The sequence below is a fragment of the Petromyzon marinus genome, chromosome 78 (genome assembly GCF_048934315.1).
Source record: "Petromyzon marinus isolate PM22_M1 ecotype Great Lakes invasive population chromosome 78, UKy_Petmar_22M1.pri1.0, whole genome shotgun sequence".
Classification (NCBI taxonomy): Eukaryota; Metazoa; Chordata; class Hyperoartia; order Petromyzontiformes; family Petromyzontidae; genus Petromyzon; species Petromyzon marinus.
This window is the reverse complement of record NC_133744.1, coordinates 4,941,488-4,952,858: the sequence shown is the minus strand read 5'-3', so window position 1 is coordinate 4,952,858 and position 11,371 is coordinate 4,941,488. Positions and strand designations below refer to the sequence as shown.

At 51.2% G+C, this 11,371-nt stretch overlaps 1 protein-coding gene across 1 annotated transcript in view; it reads left to right on the top strand.

Annotated features, from left to right (window-relative positions):
- Positions 1–1,985: 1,985 nt before the first annotated feature.
- The window catches only part of LOC116937563 (uncharacterized), a 46,041-nt gene continuing 36,655 nt past the window's right edge, over positions 1,986–11,371 (top strand). The window contains exon 1 of the mRNA XM_076056862.1: positions 1,986–2,097. Within this exon, the coding sequence (XP_075912977.1) occupies positions 2,014–2,097 (84 nt within the window). The 5' untranslated portion in view covers positions 1,986–2,013. The remainder of the gene's footprint in view (positions 2,098–11,371) is intronic.

The window sequence follows — 11,371 nt, the reverse complement described above, 5'->3', positions numbered from 1 at the left end:
ACGTGTCCTCCAACCGCCTGGCCCGCCTGCCCGACTCGCTGTGCCTGTGCCTGTGCCTGCACACGCTCAACGCCTGTCTCTCTGTCTGTCTCTCTGTCTCTGTCTCTGTGTCTCTCTCTGAGTCTCTCTGTGTCTCTGTGTCTCTGCCTGTCTCTGTGTCTCTGTGACCAGGTGCTGGACGTGTCCTCCAACCGCCTGGCCCGCCTGCCCGACTCGCTGTGCCTGTGCCTGTGCCTGCACACGTTCAACGTCTCTCTCTCTGTCTGTCTCTGTGTGTCTGTGTGTCTGTGTCTGTCTCTGTGTGTCTCTCTGTCTCTCTCTGTCTCTCTGTCTGTCTCTCTACCTGTCTCTCTCTGTGTCTGTGTGTCTCTGTCTCCCCCTGTGTCTCTGTCTCTCTGTCTGTCTCTCTCTGTCTCTCTCTGAGTCTCTCTCTGTGTCTCTGTCTCTGTGTCTCTGTCTCTCTGTCTCTGTGTCTCTCTGTCTCTGTGTCTCTGTGACCAGGTGCTGGACGTGTCCTCCAACCGCCTGGCCCGCCTGCCCGACTCGCTGTGCCTGTGCCTGTGCCTGCACACGCTCAACGCCTGCCTCTCTGTCTCTCTCTCTTTCTGTGTCTCTCTGTCTCCCCCTGAGTCTCTCTGTGTCTCTGTCTGTCTCTGTGTCTGTCTCTCTGTCTCCCCCTGAGTCTCTCTGTGTCTCTGTCTCTGTGTCTCTCTCTCTGCGTCTCTCTCTGAGTCTCTCTCTGTCTCTGTCTGTCTGTCTCTCTCTCTCTGTGTGTCTCTGTGTCTGTGTCTCTGTGTGTCTCTGTGACCAGGTGCTGGACGTGTCCTCCAACCGCCTGGCCCGCCTGCCCGACTCGCTGTGCCTGTGCCTGTGCCTGCACACGCTCAACGCCTGTCTCTCTGTCTGTCTCTCTGTGTCTGTCTCTCTGTCTGTGTCTCTGTGTCTCTGTCTCTCTATCTGTGTGTCTCTGTGTCTCTCTCTCTCTGTCTCTCTGTCTCTGTGTCTCTCTCTCTCTCTCTGTGTCTCTGTGACCAGGTGCTGGACGTGTCCTCCAACCGCCTGGCCCGCCTGCCCGACTCGCTGTGCCTGTGCCTGTGCCTGCACACGCTCAACGTCTGTCTCTCTGTCTGTCTCTCTGTGTCTCTGTCTGTCTCTGTCTCTCTACCTGTCTCTCTCTGTGTGTCTCTGTGTGTCTCTGTCACCAGGTGCTGGACGTGTCCTCCAACCGCCTGGCCCGCCTGCCCGACTCGCTGTGCCTGTGCCTGTGCCTGCACACGCTCAACGCCTGTCTCTCTGTCTGTCTCTGTGTGTCTGTCTCTCTGTCTGTGTCTCTGTGTCTCTGTCTCTCTATCTGTGTGTCTCTGTGTCTCTCTCTCTCTGTCTCTCTGTCTCTGTGTCTCTCTCTCTCTCTCTGTGTCTCTGTGACCAGGTGCTGGACGTGTCCTCCAACCGCCTGGCCCGCCTGCCCGACTCGCTGTGCCTGTGCCTGTGCCTGCACACGCTCAACGTCTGTCTCTCTGTCTGTCTCTCTGTGTCTCTGTCTGTCTCTGTCTCTCTACCTGTCTCTCTCTGTGTGTCTCTGTGTGTCTCTGTCACCAGGTGCTGGACGTGTCCTCCAACCGCCTGGCCCGCCTGCCCGACTCGCTGTGCCTGTGCCTGTGCCTGCACACGCTCAACGTCTGCACCAACGTTCTGCCGCGGCTGCCCGAGTCCCTGGCTCGCTGTGCCTCGCTCCGCCGCCTGCTCGTCGCCCACAACCTGCTGCCCTCCGAGGCCCTCTCCTCGCTCGTAGCGGCCGTCGCTGCTGCTGCCGCCGGTGGCGGCGGTGGAGGCGGTGGAGGCAGTGGAGGCGGTGGAGGCGGTGGAGGCAGTGGAGGCAGTAGAGGCGGCGGAGGCGGCGGAGGCGGTGGAGGCGGTGGAGGCGGTGGAGGCGGTGGAGGCAGTGGAGGCGGCGGAGGCGGTGGAGGCGGTGGTGGAGGCGGTGGAGGCGGTGGTGGAGGCGGCGGTGGCCGGATGGATCTCGAGGAGCTGCAGATGCAAGGAAACCGCGTGGAGGCGGTGGATGTGAAGATCGCCGTCGCCTGGCCTGGACTCAAGGTGGTGGTGGTGGTGGTGGCGGGGGTGGTGATGCCCAAGATACGCACACAGACACACACACACAGACACACACAGACGCACACACACAGACACACACACACAGACACACACAGACACACACACAGAGAGACACACACACAGATACACACAGACAACAACAACAACCGCCATTCGCCACTAAGTGGCGGTGACGTCACCACGACGCTTGTGCCAGGCTATGTGCACCCTGAGGCCACGTGAAGTGTCGAACGCCCGCGGGCAGGAGGTCACGGGGCAGACCCAGCAGGTGCCACGGGTCGACTGACTGAGATGACTGAGATGACTGGGTGATGCACCACCTGTGCCCCCTACTGTGCCAACCCGCTGTGCTTTAGCCACCCGGCGCTCCGCTCGTTGTTGTGAGCGTCGCTCCTCCGCCCTCCGTTGTTGTTGGAGGGCGACTGCCTCCAACTGCCCAGTAGCAGCGTCCTTCACGAGCCTCCTCCACAGAGGCCGATCTTGACACCGCTGGTACCAGTCATCGGCAAGTCCACTCAGCTCCACGTCATCCTGTACCACATCACTCCATCTCTTCTCTAGCCCGTGCCGCGCCCGCTTAGCCCCCTCAATCCGGCCGAACAAAAGCTGTTCCGGCATGCGGTGGCTGGGCATGCGGGCTACATGACCCAGCCAACGCAGCCTTGCCCGCCGGAGGAGCTCACTGATGGGACCTTGCCCAGATCTTTCAAGGATTTGTGAGCTCCTCACACAATCCAGTCTGGTTAAACCCAGGATGGATCGTAGGCAGGCCAGCCTAAATGTTTCCAACCGGCGAAGATGCTCCATTAAGGGGGTCCACGTTTCGCAAGCGTGGAGAAGGGAGGGAATGACCGTGGCCGAGAAGACCTGAAGCTTAGTGCGGAGCGACAGACCAGGTAGCTTCCACACAGCATTACGCAACCGATGAAAAGATATTGCCGCTCGACTGATTCGGAGTGAGACCTCTGCTGTTAAACCGGAGCCAGTCATAAGCACACTGCCCAGGTATGGGAAACTCTCCACTCTCTCCACAACTGCCCCATCACCAATTGGGAGTTGTGGGGGTGGAGTGTCCGATGGTACAAAATACCCAGGCAGGTGCTTAGTTTTGGTGGGGCTGATGGTAAGGCCCCACCTCTTAGTGGCATGCTCCAGTCTCAGCAGCAGCGTCTCCAACTCCTCCTCTGAATGAGCAGCTATTACCAAATCATCAGCATACATAACGTGGTTGAGCAATAGGGAGCCATCCCTTGACCGCACCCGGGCATCGATCAGCCTCCCATTATATCTGTACCATATGGAGATTCCCCCGGTACAGCTATTGAAGGCTTCACGAACTACGTGGTCAAAATAGATGTTAAACAATGTGGGAGCCAGAGGACATCCCTGTCGCACCCCAAGGTGTACAGGGAATGGCTCTGACTCCCGGCCACGTAGTTTTACCCGGGCCCGCTCACCATCATGAAGGTCCTTAATGATCGTGAGCAGAGGGTCAGGTACTCCAAAAGCACGAAGAACGACCGGCAAAACAACCCCTTACACCTCCTCGCGGGCAACTCTGTCGTGGACAATGCTGTGGGGGGAGGTCCAATTCCGATTGGCTCCTCCCCTCATGGCGTCTGTGACCACCACAGGGGCTAAACGGGGGCTCTGGACGGGTGCGAGGGGCTGGTAACCCCTCCACCTTCAATTAATTACCACGAAACCACGAGTTAAACTGAAATATTCCAACAGCACACACACCCACACACACACACTACACCCACACACACTACACACACTACACGCACTACACACACACTACACACACTACACACACTACAGACACACTACACTACACTCACACTACACACTACACTACACACACTACACACACACTACACACACTACACACACTAAACACACACTACACACACACTACACACACTACACACTCACTACACACACTACACACACACACTACACACACTACACACACACTACACACACACTACACACACTACACACACTACACTACACACTACACTACACACTACACTACACACTACACTACACACTACACTACCCACTACACACTACACACACTACACTACACACTACACTACACACTACACTACACACTACACTACACACTACACACTACACTGCACACTACACTACACACTACACTACACACTACACTACACACTACACTACACTACACACTACACTACACACTACACTACACACTACACTACACACTACACTATACACTACATTACACACTACACTACACTACACACTACACTACACACTACACTACACACTACACTACACACACTACACACACTACACTACACACTACACACACTACACTACACACTACACTACACACTACACTACACTACACACTACACTACACACTACACTACACACTACACTACACACTACACTACACACACTACACACTACACACACACTACACTACACACTACACTAAACACTACACTACACACTACACTACACTACACACTACACTACACACTACACTACACTACACACTACACACTACACTACACACTACACTACACACTACACTACACACTACACTACACTACACACTACACACTCACCATGATGATTCTCTGCTCCCCAGAGTGTGGATCTGTCCCACAACCTCCTGACCGACCTGCCACACCCCCTGCTACACTACACACTACACTACACACTACACTACACACTACACTACACACTACACTACACACTACACTACACTACACACTACACTACACACACTACACACTACACTACACACTACACTACACACACTACACACACACACTACACACTACACTACACACTACACCACACACACTACACACTACACTACACACTACACTACACACTACACCACACACACTACACACTACACTACACACTACACTACACACTACACTACATACTACACTACACACTCACTCGTGATGTTTCTCTGCTCCCCAGAGTGTGGATCTGTCCCACAACCTCCTGACCGACCTGCCACACCCCCTGCTACACTACACACTACACTACACACTACACTACACACTACACTACACACTACACTACACTACACACTACACTACACACTACACTACACTACACACTACACTACACACTACACTACACACTACACTACACACTCACCGTGATGATTCTCTGCTCCTCCAGAGTGTGGACCTGTCCCACAACCTCCTGACCGACCTGCCACACTCCCTGCTACACTACACACTACACTACACACTACACTACATACTACACTACACACTACACACTACACTACACACTACACTACACACTACACTACACTACACACTACACTACACACTACACTACACACTACACTACACACTCACCGTGATGATTCTCTGCTCCTCCAGAGTGTGGACCTGTCCCACAACCTCCTGACCGACCTGCCACACTCCCTGCTACACTACACACTACACTACACACTACACTACACACTACACTACAATACACACACTACACACACTACACACTACACTACACACTACACACACACTACACTACACACTACACTACACACTACACTACACACTACACTACACACTACACTACACACTACACTACACACTACACTACACACTACACTACACACTACACTACACACTACACACTACACTACACACTACACTACACACTACACTACACACTCACCATGATGATTCTCTGCTCCTCCAGAGTGTGGACCTGTCCCACAACCTCCTGACCGACCTGCCACACTCCCTGCTACACTACACACTACACTACACACTACACTACACACTACACTACACACTACACTACACACTACACTACACACTACACTACACACTCACCATGATGATTCTCCCCTCTCCCCCTGCTCCTCCAGAGTGTGGATCTGTCCCACAACCTCCTGACCGACCTGCCACACCCCCTGCTACACTACACACTACACTACACTACACACTACACTACACACTACACTACACACTACACTACACACTACACTACACACTACACTACACACTACACTACACACTCATCGTGATGATTCTCTGCTCCTCCAGAGTGTGGACCTGTCCCACAACCTCCTGACCGACCTGCCACACCCCCTGCTACACTACACACTACACTACACTACACACTACACACTACACTACACACTACACTACACTACACACTACACTACACACTACACTACACACTCACCATGATGATTCTCTGCTCCTCCAGAGTGTGGACCTGTCCCACAACCTCCTGACCGACCTGCCACACTCCCTGCTACACTACACACTACACTACACACTACACTACACACTACACTACACACTACACTACACACTACACACTACACTACACTACACACTACACTACACACTACACTACACACTCATCGTGATGATTCTCTGCTCCCCCAGAGTGTGGACCTGTCCCACAACCTCCTGACCGACCTGCCACACTCCCTGCTACACTACACTACACACTACACTATACACTACACTACACACTACACACTACACTACACACTACACTACACACTACACTACACACTACACTACACACACACTACACACACACACTACACACACTACACACACCACACACACTACACACACTACACACACACTACACTACACACACTACACACACACTACACTACACACTACACTACACACTACACTACACACTACACTACACACTCACCATGATGATTCTCCCCTCTCCCCCTGCTCCCCCAGAGTGTGGACCTATCCCACAACCTCCTGACCGACCTGCCACACTCCCTGCTACACTACACACTACACTACACACTACACTACACACTACACTACACACTACACTACACACTCACCATGATGATTCTCTGCTCCCCCAGAGTGTGGACCTGTCCCACAACCTCCTGACCGACCTGCCACACTCCCTCCTACACTACACTACACACTACACTACACACTACACTACACACTACACTACACACTACACTACACACTACACTACACACTCACCATGATGATTCTCTGCTCCTCCAGAGTGTGGACCTGTCCCACAACCTCCTGACCGACCTGCCACACCCCCTGCTACACTACACTACACACTACACTACACACTACACTACACACTACACTACACACTACACTACACTACACACTACACTACACACTACACTACACACTACACTACACACTACACTACACACTCACCGTGATGATTCTCTGCTCCCCCAGAGTGTGGACCTGTCCCACAACCTCCTGACCGACCTACCACACTCCCTGCTACACTACACACTACACTACACACTACACTACACACTACACTACACACTCACCATGATGATTCTCTGCTCCTCCAGAGTGTGGACCTGTCCCACAACCTCCTGACCGACCTGCCACACTCCCTGCTACACTACACACTACACTACACACTACACTACACACTACACTACACACTACACTACACACTCACCGTGATGATTCTCTGCTCCTCCAGAGTGTGGACCTGTCCCACAACCTCCTGACCGACCTGCCACACCCCCTGCTACACTACACACTACACTACCCACTACACTACATACTACACTACACACTACACTACACACTACACTACACACTACACTACACACTCACCGTGATGATTCTCTGCTCCTCCAGAGTGTGGACCTGTCCCACAACCTCCTGACCGACCTGCCACACTCCCTGCTACACTACACACTACACTACACACTACACTACACACTACACTACACACTACACTACACACTACACTACACACTACACTACACTACACACTACACTACACACTACACTACACACTCACCGTGATGATTCTCTGCTCCTCCAGAGTGTGGATCTGTCCCACAACCTCCTGACCGACCTGCCACACCCCCTGCTACACTACACACTACACTACCCACTACACTACATACTACACTACACACTACACTACACACTACACTACACACTACACTACACTACACACTACACTACACACTACACACTACACTACACACTACACTACACACTACACTACACACTACTCTACCCACTACACACACTACACTACACACTACACTACACACTACACTACACACTACACTACACACTACACTACACACTACACTATACACTACACACTACACTGCACACTACACTACACACTACACTACACACTACACTACACACTACACTACACACTACACTACACACTACACTATACACTACACTACACACTACACTACACTACACACTACACTACACTACACACTACACTACACACACTACACTACACACACTACACTACACACTACACACACTACACTACACACTACACTACACACTACACTACACACTACACTACACTACACACTACACTACACACTACACACTACACTACACACTACACTACACACACTACACACACACTACACTACACACTACACTAAACACTACACTACACACTACACTACACACTACACTACACTACACACTACACTACACTACACACTACACACTACACTACACACTACACTACACACTACACTACACACTACACTACACTACACACTACACTACACACTACACTACACACTACACTACACACTACACTACACACTACACTACACACTACACTACACACTACACTACATACTACACTACACACTACACTACACACTACACTACACACTCACCATGATGATTCTCTGCTCCTCCAGAGTGTGGACCTGTCCCACAACCTCCTGACCGACCTGCCACACCCCCTGCTACACTACACACTACACTACACACTACACTACACACTACACTACACACTACACTACACACTACACTACACACTACACTACACACTCACCATGATGATTCTCTGCTCCCCCAGAGTGTGGATCTGTCCCACAACCTCCTGACCGACCTGCCACACTCCCTGCTACACTACACACTACACTACACACTACACTACACACTACACTACACACTACACTACACACTACACTACACTACACACTACACTACACACTACACTACACACTACACTACACTACACACTACACTACACACTACACTACACACTACACTACACACTACACTACACACTACACTACACTACACACACTACACACTACACTACACACTACACTACAGACTACACTACACACTACACTACACACTACACTACACTACACACACTACACACACTACACTACACACACTACACTACACTACACACTACACTACACACTACACTACACACTACACTACACACTACACACTACACTACACACTACACTACACACTACACTACACACTACACTACACACTACACTACACACTACACTACACACTACACTACACACTACACTACACACTACACTACACACTCACCGTGATGATTCTCTGCTCCCCCAGAGTGTGGATCTGTCCCACAACCTCCTGACCGACCTGCCACACTCCCTGCTACACTACACACTACACTACACACTACACTACACACTACACTACACACTACACTACACACTCACCGTGATGATTCTCTGCTCCTCCAGAGTGTGGACCTGTCCCACAACCTCCTGACCGACCTGCCACACCCCCTGCTACACTACACACTACACTACACACTACACTACACACTACACTACACACTACACTACATACTACACTACACACTCACCGTGATGATTCTCTGCTCCTCCAGAGTGTGGACCTGTCCCACAACCTCCTGACCGACCTGCCACACTCCCTGCTACACTACACACTACACACTACACTACACACTACACTACACACTACACTACACACTACACTACACTACACACTACACTACACACTACACTACACTACACACTACACTACACACTACACTACACACTACACTACACTACACACTACACACTACACTACACACTACACTACACTACACACTACACACTACACTACACACTACACTACACACTACACTACACACTACACTACATACTACACTACACACTCACCGTGATGATTCTCTGCTCCCCCAGAGTGTGGACCTGTCCCACAACCTCCTGACCGACCTGCCACACTCCCTGCTACACTACACACTACACTACACACTACACTACACACTACACTACACACTACACTACACACTACACTACACACTACACTACACACTACACTACACACTACACTACACTACACACTACACTACACACTACACTACACACTACACTACATACTACACTACACACTCACCATGATGATTCTCTGCTCCTCCAGAGTGTGGACCTGTCCCACAACCTCCTGACCGACCTGCCACACTCCCTGCTACACTACACACTACACTACACACTACACTACACACTACACTACACACTACACTACACACTACACTACATACTACACTACACACTCATCATGATGATTCTCTGCTCCTCCAGAGTGTGGATCTGTCCCACAACCTCCTGACCGACCTGCCACACCCCCTGCTACACTACCCACTACACTACACACTACACTACACACTACACTACACACTACACTACACACTACACTACACACTCACCATGATGATTCTCCCCTCTCCCCAGAGTGTGGATCTGTCCCACAACCTCCTGACCGACCTGCCACACTCCCTGCTACACTACACACTACACTACACACTACACACTACACTACACACTACACTACACACTACACTACACACTACACTACACACTCACCATGATGATTCTCTGCTCCTCCAGAGTGTGGATCTGTCCCACAACCTCCTGACCGACCTGCCACACTCCCTGCTACACTACACACTACACTACACACTACACTACACACTACACTACACACTACACTACACACTACACTACACACTACACTACACACTACACTACACACTATACTACACACTCACCGTGATGATTCTCTGCTCCCCAGAGTGTGGATCTGTCCCACAACCTCCTGACCGACCTGCCACACTCCCTGCTACACTACACACTACACTACACTACACACTACACTACACACTACACTACACACTACACTACACACTACACTACACACTACACTACATACTACACTACACACTACACTACACACTACACTACACACTCACCGTGATGATTCTCTGCTCCTCCAGAGTGTGGACCTGTCCCACAACCTCCTGACCGACCTGCCACACTCCCTGCTACACTACACACTACACTACACACTACACTACACACTACACTACACACTACACTACACACTACACTACACACTACACTACACACTACACTACACACTACACTACACAC